The 20,948-nt window shown below is 35.6% G+C and overlaps 1 protein-coding gene across 13 annotated transcripts; it reads left to right on the forward strand.

The window, feature by feature from the left end:
• Positions 1-246: 246 nt before the first annotated feature.
• LOC122528547 (ankyrin repeat and KH domain-containing protein mask) lies at positions 247-20,339 on the forward strand. 13 transcript variants are annotated; one of them, XM_043653795.1, is made up of 30 exons: positions 247-636; positions 4,084-4,234; positions 4,319-4,527; positions 5,000-5,147; positions 5,287-5,567; positions 5,639-5,924; positions 6,015-6,316; positions 6,405-6,620; positions 6,693-6,845; positions 6,927-7,439; positions 7,508-7,634; positions 7,736-8,328; positions 8,427-8,600; positions 8,696-8,906; positions 8,983-9,372; positions 9,487-9,819; positions 9,952-10,143; positions 10,235-10,600; positions 10,682-10,836; positions 11,678-11,853; positions 12,609-12,741; positions 12,871-13,613; positions 13,723-14,037; positions 14,151-14,345; positions 14,429-14,576; positions 14,683-14,890; positions 15,050-15,966; positions 16,086-17,345; positions 17,579-17,770; positions 19,503-20,339. In XM_043653795.1, exons 1-30 carry the CDS (start codon positions 394-396, stop codon positions 19,524-19,526), a joined length of 9,354 nt encoding a protein of 3,117 aa, XP_043509730.1. In that variant the 5' UTR covers positions 247-393; the 3' UTR covers positions 19,527-20,339. The 13 variants fall into 13 exon arrangements, with proteins under 13 accessions (XP_043509730.1, XP_043509731.1, XP_043509729.1 ...); XM_043653796.1 differs by having other exon boundaries at positions 4,084-4,228; XM_043653798.1 differs by lacking the exon at positions 247-636 and adding an exon at positions 1,823-2,438.
• The last annotated feature ends 609 nt before the right edge of the window (positions 20,340-20,948 follow it).

The raw sequence follows: 20,948 nt of genomic DNA on the forward strand, positions 1-20,948 counted from the left end.
TGTTTTCTTCTTTTAATTCGTAGTTACATTGTATTTTGTTTTTATGCGTTTTGTTTATTGTAATTGTATAAATAAATATAAATGTCAGTGAGTATAAAAAAAAATATAAGAAAAAAAAAATACAAGAAGATGTAAGAGTGCTAATGAAAGGAGAAATCAAAATTACCCGCCATGGGAAACGAGAGATGGCATATCGAATCGTATGCAATGATATAGATGGTCGAAGAGGCATCCGGGAGACTCGGTGTCAGCCATAGTAGAAATGGCGGGTGTTAGCTTACGTGAATGACGGCGATCGTGCTCGAGATTATCATCAAAAAGCAAGTGTTCTGTGTGTGTTTCACGACACGGGAACGATACCTTAGTATCATATGATTCATCTGGAAGGTAAAGATGCAGAATGTAGCACAAGGAACAACCTCGGATAGTCAGAAGCACGAGAAATCAGCAAGCGTTCACCACGACATTGGAAAGACGTCGTCGACTCCCCAGTCTTCGAATTCCAGCCCTACCAAGTCAGAGACCGAAACCTTCTCCGAACTGCAGCCACGCTTTATGGCAGACTCGTCGGAGAGCGAAGAGGACAGTGTTTCAGAGGTAAACCGAGTCAAAAAAACATGCCACATCGTGAATAAGGTATTCTTGCAATCAGAAGTTGAACGCACGCATGTACGTATGCACGCACACGCATGAATTCGTCTGTCGCTTCTGTCGTCCATCCAGTTACCGCCCCCTCTACACCCTCCTACCCGTCTTCTTTCCTCTTGTTCTCCTTTCTTACATACTTGCTCTCGCTCTTACCTGTTCTCTTCTTTCTCTTTCTGTATGTGTATATATTATATATACATATATATATATATATATATATATATATATATACTGTATACATATGCATACATATATATGTATTAGTATATATATGCATACATATATATGTATTAGTATATATATATTTAGTACATACATATATATATATTTTTTTTTATATCTATCTATATACATTACAGTACATACATATATATGTATATGTACGTGTACGCACACGTCAGCTTTTCATGAAATTTATTCGGATCGGTGTTAATCTTGTTTGACATTTCTCAACTTTATTGTAATATCATCTAGCATAATCCATTCTCTATGATATACGCGTCCGAAAATGCAGCTGCACCAAAGAATCATTGATTAAGCGTGTTAATGTTTCAACATCGGTACATGTGTTCGATCTTGTATTTTTTGCATGTTTTCTACTTGATAATTCAATAATAAATTTGGAGAGGAAACTTGGGTATGTTTGAAGATAAGATTTGCTAGAAATTAATAGAATTATAACCTAAAACGCGTGTCGTATATGAAAAACAGCATAAAACTATCGTTTTGTATCGTATCGTATCGTATCGTATCGTATCGTAGATATCGTATCGTATCGTTCCGTATCATATCGTATTATATAGTATTGTCTTGCAGTTTGCTTAATATAACTAGGTAACTAAACGTTGATGAACAATTTATAAAATGAAAAATGACAATGAGAACGATAACCTAATGATGGCTTAATATCTTTTTTTTGGAAAAATTATGTTCGATTCTAAACGTAAGACGCTCACGAGAGAATCGTTAAGCGAGCTCTACGTACTACGAAAACGATCTCTAGATTTTTCAACAGAAAGAAGGAAGGGAGAGGAAGAAAGAATGAGAAAGGGAATTTGCGTCAGGGATGTTATATAATCAAAATATGTGCGTTATAATGGCTAATAAAAATGTTATGGTGTATCACGGTGTGAAAAAAAACAATTGACAATCGTCCGTGATTCTTAATTAAAAAATATAGTTGTTATCTTTCTAGATTTCTATCCATTTCAGTGATCTCTATCTTTCGTACATCATTCCATAAAAATATTTATTAGTCGATCGAATCATCTCAACGTTAGATGAGAAACTGTATATAAAGGTACATCGTAACACAGGCCAGGAGTAATTAAAATATTTGTACGATATTTATTTTGTTTTTATAATCCTATGAAGTTACCTTACGAAAGGTATATGTGCAAATGATGAATAAAGCATTCCGGTTAACTGCACTGCATAATCAAGCGCGTGCGCACGCACGTGTACATCCATGTATATGTTTATACAAGCAGACGTTCGTGCATGTAGACCACTGGTCTGGATATGTATTGCGTAGAGATGTATAGAGGTAGACTTTTCATTGAACTAGTGATCTTGCATGTAGTGTATATGTCGGGCCGCGCGAGTCCCTTGTACATGCCTGTTTTCTATATAGATAAGTGTATGTGTGTAGCTATTTTACGTCCGCTTGCACTACGTTGTGCGCCACCCAGCGGAGGTCTCTTCGGCCGCGTTTCTCGCGTATTCGTGCGAGCTCGTGAGCCTGTTTGTCTGCTTGTGGCTGTCTCTTCGCCTCCTCTATACGTCTATAGGTGTATTTCTTACCTTATTGTAACACTTTACTCTTTCTGTTACACTGTCAACGAAGTTTCAGCTCTTATCCTTGCCTCTGTTCCTGCCGGCTACTCGTCGGCTAACTCTTCCCCTGTGTCGCTCGTGATCGTGGCGTGGAAATTATAGAGAGCAGAGAGAGCCACCATATTATTCTATATTCTACCAACAGCGGTTCTTGCATGAAGTTCTTCTTTTCTCTTTTTTTTCCTCTCCTCACGAATATTTTTTCCTGACGAACAATTACAATTGGTTAGTACGACGTGTGGCTCGCACGATCAGTGAATACGCGACTCGTGCTGCTGTTTCCTCTCTTCACTTCGATTTCGATAAAACAAAACGGGACGCGTTCACTACGCACGCAGAGAATATACCAAGGAAGTGTCAGTTTCGTCCTTCTTGGAATGGCTGCACATTGTTCTTATGCCTCTGTGTTCGCTAGCAAGCCGTTTTAATCACACACAGAAGATAAAATACTTTCACCTACATTTTGATTTGCGTTTATGTCTCATTGGTTTCCACTCGTCGCGCAAGAGGATATGACCTCTACGCGAGATGTACGTAATATAATTTAGATCGTCTACGAATTATCCTTTTCTTCCTTTTCTTTTTTCTTTCCTTTTTTTTTTTTTTTTTTTCAAGTAAAATTTTTGGTTGGAAGCAATCACTGATTTCATCTGAAATTCTCCTACACGTTGCAAGAATACTGCTTTTTTTTATTTATATAATCTTTTTACTATCAGTGTAACTTCTACTCTATTCTTCTCTATTCACATTTTTCCTCCATCTTTGAATAATATTTTCTTAATAATTTATCTGTTTTATCTAATTTATCTGAATGTTTTTTCTATATTTTTGTACAATTTCTCCTTTGTTGTTTTTTATCTTTTTTCTTCTTGTGTTTCTTTTTTCTTGTTTTATTTCTGTATTTAGTAGGAAGGTATTTATTTTTTGTACAATAACCTCAATTACTATTGCTCTTGCATGTTTTCAAGAAATCTGCAAATTATAAATGTTTCCTATATAAACTTGTTAATTACAATGATGAAATATAAGATTAAAGCCTACTTAATTTAATAAATTTATTTTATGCTTTAATTGTAACATAATTAAAATAAACTATAATTTTTGTTAGAGAAATATGACTCAGCAATCTTTCAATTAGTTTCTAAATTGTAATCAAAATCCAAAATTCAAAATCAAAACTCAAATGATAGTTTTTAGTAAGTAATTTTCTAAACAGTTGATTTATTATGCATGCAAGTACAAAATAAATAGAAAATACTATAGTTTGGAGTTTACAACAGTCGTACTATATTATTTCTGTACCTAACACTCCTCATCTCTTTATGAGTTTCACACTAAAAAAGCAAAAAGTAATTGGGTTACTATAGTTACTATGGTGTATTACTATTATACATTTCATAATTAAAAACAGGCAATATCCTTGTTGCAATGCAATTATGTATTTATTTTTTATTTATTAATGTATTTAATATATTTCATGATGTGTTTGTGTCAAATGAAAGTTTACTACTGCTACTTTTATGTCTTGATTGTTAGGTTTAAATTATTAATACATTGGTCAATTTTATTGGGAAAAATATTATCATGTTTTACTTACAGGTGGAGTGTTTCGCAATTGATCAGGTTGAATTAGACGAAGGCCATCATTTAGAATCATCCAAGCTTCTGTTAACTTCAGAAGATCCAGAGAGATCTGTGGATCCTGAAACTCAAGCTCGATTAGAATCATTGTTGGAAGTAGCTGGTATTGGCAAGTTGTCATCAGGCGATGGGAAGCACTTGCCTGATCACGAAGTGCTCCGTCGCATAACATCTAGTGTTTCTTGTGCATTAGATGAAGCAGCAGCTGCATTGACTCGTATGCGCAGCGATAATCCACGCACACAAAACGAAAAGCGCTCTCTTGTAGAGGCTTGCACTGACGGGGACGTAGGTACTGTTAGAAAATTATTAACAGAAGGACGCAGTGTTCACGAGACTACAGAGGAGGGAGAGAGTTTGCTCTCTCTCGCCTGTTCAGCTGGATATTACGAACTTGCTCAGGTTTGAATTTTATATGATCATTTATTTGTGTCGTGAGCGTGACTGTTTGTGCATGTAAATCAGTGAGTAAGTGTAAACCAGTGAATAAAAGAGACAAAGGTTTTTTGAAAATATCCTACTTTAATTTCTCTGTAATTTCTATTGTAATTTTTCTGTGTAAATGTACTTGCATTTACATATGTAAGTGTGGTGTTGTCAATATTGCTAATGCTGAAATTAATCTTCATAATTTGTTTTTTTCTTTTAATAATGCAGAAGAATATTTAAAATTAAATCAAGATAGTATTTAATAAGAAACCTAATTAAAATAATTAAGACACATTAAAATGTTGTTTGATACATTTGTATAATTTTTTAAAATAATTTCTTATTGTACAAAAATAAAGTATATATTTTTGTGTTGTGTTCATGTTGCATTAAATGTGTTTGTTTGAATTATTTCATTTTATTTGATTAATTTCTTTATGAGCAGGTACTTTTGGCAATGAGTGCAAACGTAGAGGATCGTGGCATAAAGGGGGATTGTACCCCTTTAATGGAGGCTGCCAGTGCAGGGCACGTAGATGTTGTAAGCTTGCTTATTGCTCATGGAGCTGATGTTAATGCTCAATCTACTTCAGGTATTCAATGTTGTCATAATCATATTTATAATTTATTGTTAAGGTATAGTTTGAAAAGTTTCAAAAAGACATATGTATAGAATATCTTTTATATGTATATAAATAATTAATATATAAATCAGATTATTTGTATTTTTAGGTAATACACCTCTTATGTATGGCTGTGCGGGTGGTCATGAGGAGGTAGTGCGAGTATTATTAGAAGCAGGTGCCAATGTTGAAGATCACAATGAAAATGGTCATACACCTTTAATGGAAGCAGCTAGTGCTGGACATGTTCCAGTGGCGAAGATTTTGCTGGAACATGGCGCTGGAATTAATACTCATTCCAATGAATTTAAAGAATCCGCATTAACATTGGCTTGTTATAAAGGTCATTTGGAAATGGTTCGCTTCTTATTAGAAGCTGGCGCAGATCAGGTACTTGTTTATCACTATAGTTTTTGTTCTACGAGATCATATATTTCAAATTAAATCATTTCATTTTATAGGAGCACAAAACTGATGAAATGCACACTGCCCTTATGGAAGCATCAATGGATGGTCATGTAGAAGTAGCTCGTTTACTATTAGACTCGGGTGCGCAGGTGAATATGCCAACGGATAGTTTCGAATCTCCATTAACATTGGCTGCTTGTGGAGGTCACGTTGATCTTGCTATGCTTTTGATCGAACGAGGAGCTAATATCGAAGAAGTAAATGATGAAGGTTATACCCCGCTAATGGAAGCAGCGCGTGAAGGTCATGAAGAAATGGTTGCATTGCTTTTGAGCCAAGGTACATCACAATTTTTATTTATTACACCAAACAAGATATAATTATTTAAAGAATTTTTTCAAAAAATGTAAAATTTGTCTTCACATACAGGAGCGAACATCAATGCTCAAACTGAGGAAACTCAGGAAACAGCACTTACCTTGGCTTGTTGCGGTGGCTTTTTAGAAGTTGCTGATTTCCTAATTAAAGCAGGAGCTGATATTGAATTGGGTGCCTCGACTCCTCTGATGGAAGCTGCGCAAGAAGGTCATTTAGAACTCGTTCGTTATTTACTTGAATCTGCGGCAGATGTTCATGCTCAAACGCAAACGGGAGATACTGCATTAACTTATGCTTGTGAAAATGGTCATACCGATGTTGCGGATCTCTTACTTCAGTTTGGTGCTAATTTGGTACATTTTTAAAAAATGAAAATTATCTTAAGAAATATGTACTGATCAGTTATGTTATTACTTATGCATTTATTTTTATGTATTATAGGAGCATCAATCAGAGGGAGGAAGAACACCGTTGATGAAGGCATGTAGAGCTGGCCATCTGTGTACAGTTCAGTTTCTAATAACGAAACGTGCAGATGTTAATAGGCAAACATCGAATAACGATCATACTCCCCTCTCACTAGCTTGTGCTGGTGGACACCTTGCGGTTGTAGAACTTTTACTTGCACAGTCTGCTAATCCGTTTCATAAACTGAAGGTATGCATCGTATAGCAATTGTTGTCAAGTTCTTTTGTAACAGTATTACAAAAAATTTAAATTCTGTTATAGGATAATTCTACGATGTTGATAGAAGCTGCGAAGGGTGGACATACTAGTGTAGTTCAACTTCTGTTGGATTACCCTCATAGTATTATGATGAGTACACCGCATAATGCAACACCTACACCTATGTTGCTTCCACAACAGCAACAACAGCAGCAGCAACAACAGCAGCAGCAGCAACAGCAGCAATCACACCAACAGCAGCAGCAGCAGCAGCAACAACAACAGCAGCAGCAGCAACAGCAGCAGCAGCAGCAACAACAACAACAGCAGCAGCAGCAGCAGCAGCAGCAGCAGCAGCAGCAGCAGCAGCAGCAGCAACAGCAGCAGCATATTACACATCAACAACATGTGCCCCATCAACAACATACATCTACACAACCACAGTCACACCAACAACAGCAACAGCATGCTACAGATCAACCGCAAACGCAAACTCTTCAACCTAAACACAACACACAAAAATCGTTGTTAAGAAAAAATCGATCGGTAACCATGATGCCCGACATGAGTCTTACTTCTGCTGAGGCGCAACAAGTCCGTTCTCAGCCCGCAGGAGAATCAATTGTAACAACTAAAGATGATACCAATATTCTGGATAAAGGTAGTGGAGGATTTACTAATCTCTCAGAACCTAACATCAGCCTTAGCCCTGCTCCAGCGCCAACACCAGGGTTAAATGTTTCTGACAGCCGAAAGAACACTCGACAAGAGCAAATTTTACATAAGCAACAAATTTTCGAAGAACTACAAGTATGTATTTAGTAATTTAAGCACAGACTTTCAATATTGTCAATGTAATATGTTATGAATATTTTTAGAGGGTAGAGAGAGAACTTCAAATTAAAGGTCCGGGGCACTGGTTCTGTAGTGCAAAGAATCCTGTTGTAACTCAACAGCAACAACAGCAGCAAGAGGATTCTAATGAACAGGATACACTGTCATCAGGTATATGTTTTGAACTCTCCAAACTTTTACAATTTCACTGTTTATAATTTTGTTGCGTGAAAGATGTTTCTAATAACGATTAACGTATTTTTGATTGAAAGGTTTAGTTTGCAGTACAAGTGGCATGTCCGGAAATTCATTAAGTCATCAAGGCACCAGCCAGGCGATGTCATTATATAACGCATTTCTCAGAGGGAAACGAATTGCACAAGAAGCTCAGCTATCTTTAGCTCCAACCATATCGGAAACTTTTCCCACGACAAATGCTTTTCCTACATCTCCACCTCTTTCCCTTGCAACAATACCTGTTACATCGTCTGTTCCATTAGTTACTTCAAATACATCTTCAACAACTACACCAAGTCCTCCAAGCATATCCACGCCTCCTACCGTTATGGCAGTTTCCCAACCCATTACTGCAAGTAGTGATGTTAGCCAGAATACTGCTATAAGTGATCGTCCGAAAGCGAAACCTGTCTCTAAAAAAGAAGGTAAAAATATCCGGAAAGCTTCGTCTAGTGTAATGGCTGGAAAATTACAGCAACAGCAACAACAACAGCAACAAGCTAACTTGATGGCTGGTCTTCAACAACAATACCAGCAGAAACAACGACAACATACTTATCAAGTTCAACAGGTACATCAGCTGCAGCAACTTAATCAACAATTACAATTACAGTTAGATCAAGTACAGGTTTGTTCTATTTTTGTCTTTATTTCTTCTGTTTATTGTCTGCATATTTCTTGCTATATTGGTGTATTATACATTAATTAATTACTATATCTGGTTAGGTACAGCAACAACAACAGCAATCACAACAGCAAGTTCAACAGCAGCACCAACAACAACAGTCGCAGTCACAGCAACAGACTGGTGTAGTAACTGCTAATGGAAATAACATACTTATGCCAACTCAATTAATGTCACATCTTCATCCTACGCATACCCATCATCTTCATGATCAGGTAATTGTGAATTATTTCTTATACAAGGGTGTGTGCGCGTGTGTACTCACACGCATGTGTGTATGTATGCATATGTATATAAAAATTACGTGCAGCAAACAACTCAACAAAATCTAACGGAGCAGGCAGATCCTGAATTAGCAAGATTACATCGGGATGGAGCTTGTCCCTTTGTTGCTGCTGCTCAAAAGGCAAAAGCTCTTTGTACAAGTGAAAGTGTTATAAAATTAGAGGATGGCACGCATATTCCTTTGGATGATGCTTTTGAAATTTTTCGATCTATTAGCTTTGACGATACTGTTGATGGTAAATATTTAAAAAAAAGTTGAGTTTTTTTGTGAATTATTCAGTTATCTAAATGCGTTATATTTTAATTAAATAGCTACAGAAGATCAAGAAAAACTTGAATTAAAAAGATTAGAAGTGACAAATGGCAAAGATTCTCAACAGCCGCAACAACAACAACAGCAGCAGCAACAACAACAGCAACAGCAGCAGCAACAGCAGCAGCAGCAACATTTACAAACCACACAAATAGTTCAACAAGCAACTACCCCTTATACTTCTCAAGAGTATTTTACTAATCCTGTGTTACCAACTTTGCCTTCGCTTCAAGTAACTAGTGCTGGTGTTCAAATACAAGCTGATATATCAGCAGGTTTACAATTAACTGGTACGCAATCTCTACAGAACCAATCATTTAAAGAAGGATATCTCGAGAGTTTTCGAGCCCATTTTCAACCACAATTGTTACTACAATCCTCTCAGATAAGTAAGTTTTAAACAACGGGTTAATCCCCGTTGTTCCTTTATCTTCTCCATTAAATTTAAAAATATGTGACTATATATTAAGTTTTAACATGATAATATATTTGTTTGTGATTAGCATTTCCTACACAAGCTTTGCCAACTGTAAGTGAAGCAACAGGAATAATAGACAGTATATCCCATCAAACGAATAGTTATGTTCAGTCAACAGCCTGTAGTACTAATCAAGTTCAGGTGGCTACTCAAACTCAAGCACCAGCAACAACAACCGCAGCAACTATCGTTGCTTCAGATAAAAAACAAGTTTATACAGCTCCAACGACCGGTAAAGGAAAAAAGGGAAGATATCCACTTTTGTCTCAACAACCATCGTGTCAACAACAAACTGCCAATACCCAACAGCAGACCCCTAATTTTCCCAGTCAAAATTATCAATTGGACCCAACAACAGGTACAAGATTTTTCTTTATTAACATAGAATACAATTTTTTTTATTAGTATAAATATAAAAGAAAATATGTAATTTTTTATTAATGCAAACATTAAATATAATCATGTCTAATTTTTTTATTTCGTTACTTAGTTGCTAGTCAATATACAACAGGTGTTCCAACGGTTGGTGGTTACCCTACTAGTCAAGTACCGCCTACACCATTCTCTTGTATGGACGTGGATTCTGAAACCGACAGTAATCATGATACAGCTTTGACATTGGCATGTGCCGGCGGTCATGAAGAGCTTGTTGAACTTTTGTTAAGTCGTGGTGCAGATATAGGTAATAAGCATAATATCATACAAAATACATTTAAAACGTTTCATTAATTTCATTAAAATGTTTCATTAATATTTACAAATTTGTTTTACAGAGCATAGAGATAAAAAAGGATTTACTCCACTTATATTGGCAGCAACAGCAGGTCATCAAAAAGTAGTAGAGATTCTTTTGAACCATGGAGCTGATATAGAAGCTCAATCTGAACGCACCAAGGATACACCTTTGTCTCTTGCCTGCAGTGGTGGTAGATATGAAGTGGTAGAGCTTCTCCTTAATCGGGGTGCTAATAAGGAACATCGTAATGTTTCTGATTACACACCTTTGAGCCTTGCAGCATCCGGTGGATACGTTAATATAATAAAGCTTCTCCTTAGTCATGGTGCTGAAATTAATTCTCGTACTGGCTCCAAATTAGGTATTTCTCCACTTATGCTTGCAGCTATGAATGGTCATGTTGGTACGTTTATAATGAAACAAAATTACGTTATTATAATAATATTAAATTTCGTATTATAAATATGTTCGTAATCTTCCGTAGCGGCGGTGAAATTATTATTAGACATGGGCAGTGATATAAATGCTCAAATAGAGACTAATCGTAATACTGCGCTCACGTTGGCATGTTTTCAAGGAAGACACGAGGTTGTTAGTCTTCTTCTCGATCGAAAAGCTAACGTAGAACATCGAGCTAAGGTATAAACAAATGTGTATGTGTACGTGTGTGTATTTTCATCTCCTCTTTCCTCCTTTCCCTCTTTTTTTATGTATTTCTGATCATTTGTTTAATACAATCGATATATAAAATATCTGTTATGAAATAAACGTACAATTGCAAAAATATATATCACACAAAGGTATATAAATTTCATATGATACAAAGTATTGAAAAGTTTCATCAATTTTCTGCTGTAATAAATCGAAAGAGCGTTTCTGCAATTTTCGCTTAAAGTTATTGTTGCCAAGTAAAATAATAAAATATATATATATATATTATAAGAACATATATGTATGTACAAGATGATTTTTAAATGCATGTCCATATTTTTGAGTGAGTTGAATGTTGAGTGATAATCTATTAAAATACGTAAAAAGAATATTATGTGAACCTATCTTAGTTTTTAATTCATCATCTGAAATATTGGATAATATAATACGGATATGTATTTAAAAATAACCTTAATATATGTATATTAAGAAAGTTACAAATGCATTAAAACTGAAAGTATAGTCTTGCATATTTCGCTTGCATATGAAATTGATGGGTGATTCTTAAATACTGAAAGTTGTTCGTCAAACCACCTACCTTTTCACCAAATACGTATTGTATTAACACGGCAGTGTTGTCATTTTGTATAATTTTAGTTTTACTTTTTTGCTCTCAAAGCTTTTTTAAGTTTAAGCATTCATAAAAGTGCGATCATTGATTTCCTGTTTCCTATATAGAATATGGAATATCGAATTAATATGTAACTTTGAAATATTTTATTCAACATATATAAATATATAATACAAATTTTGTGAAAATTTTATTTAGACTGGTTTAACACCATTAATGGAAGCGGCTAGTGGAGGATACGTCGAAGTTGGACGTGTTTTACTTACAAAAGGAGCGGATGTTAATGCTACTCCTGTTCCATCATCTCGCGATACTGCCCTCACCATTGCTGCTGATAAAGGACACTGCCGTTTTGTAGAATTATTATTGTCAAGGTAACATTTCTTCATTATTCTTATCTTATTTTATACAATTTTGCGTGTCTATTCTAAATGTTGACAACCATTTACTTCAAGGATTCCTTAGCTATTTTGATTTAATTTTAAAATATGTTGTCATTATTCTGAACTACTTTTATATATATATATTACCGCCACTCAACTTTAATTTTCGAAATATTATACAAAAATATAATTTTTAGAAGATTAACTTCACGGATTTTAATGATTTTTAGATTTGTAATGAATATTCGAAGTTATATGCTTAATCATTTACAATTTCAATTTCCATCAATTTTTTTAAAATATGTTGTCAGCGACATTTTCTTTTCTGCATTCCCCAGGCAGAAGGCTCCAGGCCCTTTATATTATTCATTAAGAATCATTTATTTTATGAATTGTTTAAAAATTATGTGATTTTTCTTACCTGAATCAATATTGATTTCTCATTGTTGAACATTTGAAAAGAGCTGAAAATGAGTTTTCTTATATATATTTAATATATATTATAATATATATAATGTATATTATGTATATTATAATTACAACATAAACAAATCCCAAACTTTAAATACAGAATGACAAAAATATTTTTACGTTAAATGTTTTGGAAACTGAAGTTAAACAGCAGTGACACGTATAAAAAAAAAGTTGTACAGAATGATTGCTCTGATAATATATTTCAAGATCATCAAAATCAGTAAATAAGAATCTTTAAAATAGAAAACAACGTTTTATAACGAATTTTACAGAGGAACACAAGTAGAAGTGAAAAACAAGAAAGGAAATAGTCCATTATGGTTAGCGGCGAATGGTGGGCATTTGAATGTTGTTGATTTATTGTATCACGCTGGAGCAGATATCGATTCGCAAGACAATCGGAAGGTATGTGAGAAGTCAAAAGTATGTTAAATGTACAACGGAATCGAATTTTGTTTTTTCTTTACTTTTTTTATTCTTAGATATGCACGCGCACTTACAAACATTCACACATGTATGTATTTTCAATTGCAGGTTTCTTGTTTAATGGCCGCTTTTCGTAAGGGACATATTAAAGTTGTTAAATGGATGGTAAATCACGTTACCCAATTTCCAAGTGATCAAGAAATGACGAGGTATATAGCTACCATCAATGACAAGGATCTTTTAGAAAAATGTCAGGAATGTGTCAAAGTTATTCGAGCAGCAAAAGAGACTCAAGCAGCGAAAGCAAACAAAAACGCAACGATTTTATTGGAAGAACTTGATATGGAAAAAACGAGAGAGGAATCGAAAAAAGCTGCGGCTGCTCGTAGAAGAGAACGAAAGAAAAAAAAGAAGCTTGAAAAGAAAGAGGAGAAACGAAAATTGCATGAAGAATATAAGAAGAATGAAACAACCTACGAAGATAAAGAGGAAAATGGCAAAAAATCCGGAGACGAGGAATGCGATAGAGCGGATGATAGTGAACATGAGACCGGTGACAGTTGTGAAAGAATGGACAGTATGCCATCGCCAGTTAACAGAAGTCCAGAAGATCCTTATCGAGAGGAAGGCGATAGCGGAATCGATGCAAATAGTCAAGGCAGCTGTAGTAGTAACGACGTTAAAGCTAGGGAGAAAAAAAAAGAGAAAAAGAAAAAGAAGACTAATAGTCCAACCAACAATGAAAAAGACACGTCTCCTCAAAGATCTCCAAAGTCTGTTGTTACGCAAGGCACTACTTTGTCGCAAAATTCTATTACACCTACAAAATCCCAAAATAATACAACCGAAAAGTAAGTTGGAAAAATTGCAATATATAAAAAATGCAATATACAAAGCTTTTTATAAATGAATCAGTGAAGTCTTTCAATGCCGATCTCACAAATGATATTATTTTTTCAGAAGAATTATGACCAGTGTTTCTAATACGGTATCCGTATCCACAACTTCTGCTACAATGAGTTCTAGGTCTTCGACTGTGACCTGTGGTGAACGCAAGTTGAAAGGTCAACTGGTATTTGAATCATCGAGACATCCTGCCGATAGAGAAGACTTCGAAGCAACCGGCAATGAGACGTATATGCCTGGTAAGGGCAAGAAATCTTATAATAATCAGTATGATGGCGACGCCTTGAATACTTCCACAAAGATAAGCAACACAACCAGTCCTAAGCAAGGTGGCAAGCGCGAAGAAGGCTGGAAAGAGGTTGTACGAAAGTAAGAAGCACGATTTATATTATTGACTGTCGTTGTATTATTTCTATAACGATTGCCGTTGTTATCCTGTCGTAATTATTAAATGAAAATCTGATGATGAAATTCTGATATAGGGGACAGTCTGATGATTCCGGAAGATTTATGAATTCGCCATTCCGTTCGAAAAAAGTATCTGTTCCACCAAATGCTATTAGTCGAGTTATTGGAAGAGGTGGAAGTAATATAAATGCTATTAGAGGTGCAACAGGAGCACACATTGAAGTTGAAAAACAAAGCAAATGTCAGGGCGAACGAATTATTACCATTAAGTATGCGACATCTGCTATTTATTTTTCGCTAGAAATCAAAAAACGTAATAATTCAATTTTTCTTTTAATATTTTCGTAATCAGAGGCTCGTCCGATGCAACAAAACAGGCTCATACATTAATAGCCGCTCTTATTAAAGATCCAGATGTTGATATATTGCAAATGCTTCCAAAATCGAAACTCACAGTGGTTACGACTTCTTCTTGGGATAAAACTGTATCTACTGTAGCTGTAAGACCATTGAATTATTATACCAATAAAATTGTAGCCTTTGTAGTTGACTTTGTAATTTGTAGCCGATTTGTTTCCTAATTTGTTCTATATATTTTCATTTTAGTCGAGTAAAGCAAAGTTGGGTCCTGTAAATAAACCTCCAAGTCTAACATCTAGTTCCAGTAGTGCGCAAATTAATAAATCTAGTTACACATCCGGAGTTTCTACAGTTAATCAATTGATTCCACTTCGATCATCATCCACCATTAAACTCGCTGGACCATTTCCGACACCTTTACCACGCGCGACAGCACCCCGACTTGTGGCTGCAGGTAATAACAAGTTGCATCTTTCTGCACTAATTTGAGCTCATGTCCATACTTGTACACAGATACGAAAAAAGGATCAAATAACATCGCAGTTAAAACAACGTTCAGTTAATTAACAAACGTTGAACTAACATTTCGTTTCTTGCTTGCATATGTGTGTAGCTGAAAAGCGAGCACAAGCTGTAGCCGCCCAAATGGCTTCTTCATCGAACACGAAGACAACAATGTCATATACGAGTGCAATTATGACTGCTGGACGAGCAACAAAGATTGTAACGACGAGTACCACACAAACGTTTGCAGCGAAATTATCTGAAATCACTGCCTCAACGCATACATCTACTACCGTCATGCAGTCGACTCATACTACGGTAAACAAGCAAAAATCGTTGCAAGCAAATACGGTGACTGTTGTATCAGCTACAGCCGCGGCAATGGCTCAGACTTCGTCTCAACAGTCTGCAATCAATACATCGCCAAAACACTGCCGACCACTGCCTACTTTATCTGCTCCGCCAACTATGGTCTCCCATTATTCCGGAAAGTCTACTTATTCTCCCGGCTCCAACGCGGCAGTATCACCGGCAACGAGCACTGTGGTTGCATACTGCTCAGAAAGTACTGTTACTTCAACTTGTTCAAACTCCTCGATACGAGTCAGTCCGTCGCCTCCGATATCATCGCAGTGTCAACAACAATTACAACAGCAATCACGTAGTCCACCACCTGTTGCGTCGGTAATTCAAGAGCAACAGCAGCAGCAACAGCAGCAACAGCAGCAGCAGCAGCAACAACAACAACAGCAGCAGCAGCAGCAGCAGCAGCAGCAGCAACAACAGCAACAGCAGCAGCAGCAGCAGCAGCAGCAGCAACAACAGCAGCAGACAAATAACACGCCTCTCGAATATTCGCTGTTCAACGACACCTTTACGAAAGTTACACAACAATCGATGTGGGGTGGTCGGGAAAATGAATCTCAAAAGGGTATGAATTTCGCGACCGTAGCTGGAGGTGGTGGAGTGTCAGTAAACATTTCGGGTTCGTCATCGTCTAAATTCATCGACAGTGTACCTCCTCAGGTTAGTATCTGCAATAAACAAAGTGAGCAATAACCTAAGCCATCTTTTTTTCTACGAATTCGAATGAATGCAAACATCGTTGTTTTAACAGTTGCCGTCTATTTTTTTGTTTCCTATAGGTGGATGCTTCGAAAGCTCCTGGATACCGAGGGACAACTATGTGTTCTCCCGTTTCGAGTAAATCTAATAATACAACCAACACGAACGCGACTAGCATAGGAAGTGGTGGTGTATCGTCGAATGCCAGCCATAATCCTATTCAACTACCGCAGTTTCAATCGTCCGGAAATTACAGTGAACATCCTCTTTCAAACAAACCACCAGGTAGCTTGGCTGTAGCACGACCGGTGATTCCTCAACAGAATATAGAAATGGGAGCAGCTATGGGAGCTCAATTCAGTAGGCCAGTATTTCAAGGGGAATTGACGGGAACTCGTAATTCGACGACCCATCAGCCGCACGTGATAGTTTCTACATCGCAGCCAACGTTGGACGTTAGTTTATTTAAAGCGAACAGCATTGGCTATGAGCATCCGAACGTAAATTCAAGCTTACTAAAGATGGTGCCGAATGAAGGGCAGGGCCATCCGCTTTTACCTTTTCATCCGCATATGCAGAATTTCACGCAAACAATAGCACCATCTGCTTCAGTGAACACCACCGTCAGTATGTCCAGATTAAACCCCAGAGCGCCTGATTTTTCTAGTTCGTTACATTTGAATAGCAAGCCTCAAGTGACAATGTTTAACGCGGGTTCGGCAGCGGGGATGCATCCGAACATGTTCGCCACTGTACCGCCACCTCCTCCGTCCGCGATCCAGTCCAACAACCTAGCAATGCTTGGGAATTTTCCTTTAGGAAAATATCAGGCACCATCTCGAGCCACTCCCGGCAATACTGGAATCTCAACTAACGGGCAGACACGTTGGCCGTTCGCTCCGCCGCACAATAACTACCCGCCCCATCAAGATCCAATGATAGGCCAGATTGGCTTCTCCAATCACTTGGCGAACATAACCGCACAACCTGGAAGCATCGATTTGATAACAAGTCTCGAGAATGGCGGTTCACCTGCTATATCACCCTCTTCACCGGCACAAGTGGCGCAGGAGATGAATCAGCTTAAAATCGAAGATCGTAAAGTACCGCGACCGATCGGTACGGAAAGAGCTTGGAAGAATTACGCAACAGCTGGCATGGGACCTGGTGGTGATGCCGATTCCATCAATTGGATGTTAAATAACGAAAAACTCGTCGGGTCTTGGGCAAGTTTAGCACCAGGCATAGATCGACATCAAATGTTTCGATCTAATGCTACTTACAATCGTATATCAAACGTTGATGCCGAACTTCATCACATGATGGAATCTTCATTTCAGGTAAATCGTCCTTATTTGAAACGTTTTTTCGTTTCTTATTTTTTCTTCTCTTTTTTCCCTTTTTTTATCCGAATATCGTGTACATACATTATATAATTTATTTAAAATCACATAGCTTAATTCTAGATTACTTTTAAAAAAATGTTTTGAAAGTGTATACGTAATAACATTGATATTGACTTATTTGTATACTTTGCATATCTAACTAGATTTTTAATCTGATTTATACGCAGGGTCATGTTGATACTCAGCAACAACCTTTTCCTAACGGGAACGCGACCACTTTGCCTCTTATCCCAGGATTAACATTATTACCGGGACAATTTGGAACACCTACATTGACAGAAATTCCTCCGAATGAAGCAAATAAAATAGATGCACCAGCATGGGGAATACCAGATACTGTGCAAGACAAGCAACATCCGGTACGTTATACGTAATAAATCATACAAAAAGCTATAGCGTAATTGATGTCTGAATTAAAATTAAAAAAATGAATTTTTTTTCGAAGAAAAATTATTAATAATCATGCACCTATTTTCATTGTTCATTAAATCGTTTAAATATAATTACATATGTTACGACATGTGTATTTTTATCTTGATTTTTTGTGTAAAATATTCTACAAATCAGACAAGGAGACATTCTACATGCATAACTCGAAAAATGAATGAATAAAATTTTTGATTATCCTTTACGTCTAGAAAACCAAGTTATCTATGATATTTTTATTAAATTTTTGTGTTATTAAATGAGTATTGACATATAAAAGAGGAAAAGAAATTTTCTAATAATTTAATGTACAAGTACAGTACATATGATTCTCTATTTTTTGAATAATATCCAAAAGTTGTATCATCACAGTGTTTGTCAATAGAAAACTGAATCTTCTAATTACTAGCAGACATTCTATTCTAATAATATAATATTTGAATATTAAGATATTTGAAAAATAGAGGTTCACAAGGAAGATTGCATTGCGTTTAAAATAGTATCGAACAAAAAAATAAGACGTAATACTACATAAAGTAAAAATATAAACATTTTCGTGCCATCTCTCAACGATTCACAGATATTCATTTTGTACTTTTTCCTTTGCAAGATGTTCTTTTTAAGCATTATGAGAAATTGTCAAAACGTTTATATAAAGCAGTACTCTTAACCACTTGCGCTAGAATAATAATAATTATTAATAAATAATAATACGTATCTATAAATAATTATACGTATTTCAAAATTTCTTGCAGTTTCTAATATATTTTATTATAACGCAGACAAATCAAATAATAAATTTATTTTATTTTAGTAATTTCAACCTGTTAAGATTAAGGGTAGATGTAGGTAAATTTGCAGAACGCCCTACAGCCAAGGCCAATAAACGTAATGTGAGCAACGCATCCCTGTAATGCGCAGTATCATTAGGCCCAAAGAGGGTCATAAAATTATTACAATATTACTTTATAGGATCAATCTTGCTTAACGGTATATCTTGGCCAAAAAATTGTCTTACCTTTTTCCAATCACGTGATTAGAAAGGATACAATAAAACCAACATAATATAAGGCCGCGGCACAGCATAGAATTTGGAATAAACAAAACTAAATTTTTAATTAAATCCGTCTAAATAAAAAGTGTTCATATCTGTGTTCTAAAATCCTTTGCGTAAAACTTTACCGAGTCTTCTCATTTCAAGTGAGACTTCACGGCGAATTACAATGTAACGTTTTGGCACAGGCATCTTAGTTGTCAGCGCAAGTGGTTAAGTACCGTCAAAATAGAAGGAATTAAAGCACCATTTTTGAGAAAATTGAATTCGAACTTATCCATTATGTTTAGATTCTAGACTGATCAGAATAATTATACTGTTTGTGAAAATAAGTAAAAAATGTCAAGTACAATTTTTTGTAGATGCTTTGTTTTCAAGAAGATTATTTTTACAGGAAAATGTCCATTCCAGAATTAGCTAAATTCAAATATAGCTATAAATTTATAGCTATAAATATAGTTATAAATTTGCAGAATAGCCCCTTCTAAGTCCAGGGATAAAACTTATTTTTCTCCACATCTTTTTTCTATTTGCAATTGCTTTCCATTGCATCCCCTGTCATTTCTTTTTTATATACTTATATACATAGTGAATAAATAATTTGATTTCAGGCGTGGAATAAATGGACTCATTAAAAAGAGAGAAAAGAAAAAAACAGAAAGAGGAAGAAATTCTTACCTGGATGATATAAAATAAAACCTGGAATTCGAAGTAGTAAATAGATGTAACTGGAATATGAAGCATTGTTTTTAGATACTTGAATTGCATTACTATCCTAATTGTATCCATTACAACACAGATTCGAATATTATTTGTCATGTTAGATAATAAGGCGGATAAATCCTTATAACTTATTACTGTTTGTCTAGTATAATCATGCAATACAAGCAATTATTGAATACGATATGGAAAATGTTAAAGAAAAAAAATGAAGAAAAAGATAGCCAAATGAAATCGAAACAGAACAAAAAGATGTTTGTTACTTGTTTCTAATTTCGTTTCTAATCGTAATTCGACCACGCTACTTCTGCACTCCAGGATCATTCTCAAATTTTTGTCACGATCGAGAGATATCGAGAACAATTTACGATCTTCCTGCTGATCGTTACTGCGTGGTGGATCGATTTGTCCAAGTTACGAGATTCTCAAACTTTACAATATTTGATAGACATTCGTCATAATAAATTCAGATACGCATACGATAATTACATCAGCTTTCGCTTCACCCGTAGCAGTTCTCGAATTAAAACCTTCTATCCTTTTCTGTTCCTTGAATTTCATGTATCGAATTAAGAAAAAAAAAAAAAAAAAAAAGCTTCATTTCAAGTGTCCTACATGCGTGCGAAAATAAAGGCTTCGATTTGCCACAAGGATAGCTGAATAATAATTATGTTAATTAAATGATACATATTAATAACAATAATAATATTATTATTGTCGTATCAAAATGAGTTATTTTTGTCTTTGGTTGGGTACATACATACTATGGAATTAAAGAAAACAACCGAAGAAGAGGAGACAAAAAACAGAGAAATTACTTTCATCACTAGCTGATACAATTTTCCTTTTCTTTCCTTTTCTTCTCTATTACTATTATTCTCTACTCGTACTAAATCGCTATGTCTCCCCCCCCCCCCTTTCTAATCCACTTCTTTTTCTTGATATTTCCCTTTCAACATTCCTGCTTACAATTATCACCTAGTATTGAAAAGAAAAAAAGAAAAGGAAAAGAATAAGCAAACCGAACGAAATATTATACGGAATATGTAATTTGCAAAGCACTTTTACAATTACTAACAGTGATTACGCACCAGAGAAGTGCCGTTCTGTGCGTCGACGTACATAATACGTGTATAAATATGATCGCTACATTTTGTCTCGTTTCTCTCTTTATTCTTTTTCCCTTCTCTCTCTTTTTTTTTTACTAATAAAAACCACAGCCAATTATATCGGTAAATGGTCGCTGCCGAGATCATGCGAGAACATTTATGTTAAAATATAAAACAGAGGAATATGGAGAGAGATGAGAAAAAAATCGGAAAGTAGATAAAAAAAAA

The sequence above is a fragment of the Frieseomelitta varia genome, unplaced genomic scaffold, assembly GCF_011392965.1.
Source record: "Frieseomelitta varia isolate USP_RPSP 00005682 unplaced genomic scaffold, Fvar_1.2 scaffold_251, whole genome shotgun sequence".
Taxonomy (NCBI): Eukaryota; Metazoa; Arthropoda; class Insecta; order Hymenoptera; family Apidae; genus Frieseomelitta; species Frieseomelitta varia.

Coding starts and splice junctions, on each gene's coding strand:
- LOC122528547 (XM_043653791.1), top strand. CDS start 394: ATGCAGAATGTAGCACAAGGAACAACCTCGGATAGTCAGAAGCACGAG. Junction 6,317..6,404: donor TTCAGTTTGGTGCTAATTTG/GTACATTTTTAA, acceptor TATGTATTATAG/GAGCATCAATCAGAGGGAGG. Junction 14,577..14,682: donor AAACTGTATCTACTGTAGCT/GTAAGACCATTG, acceptor TTTTCATTTTAG/TCGAGTAAAGCAAAGTTGGG.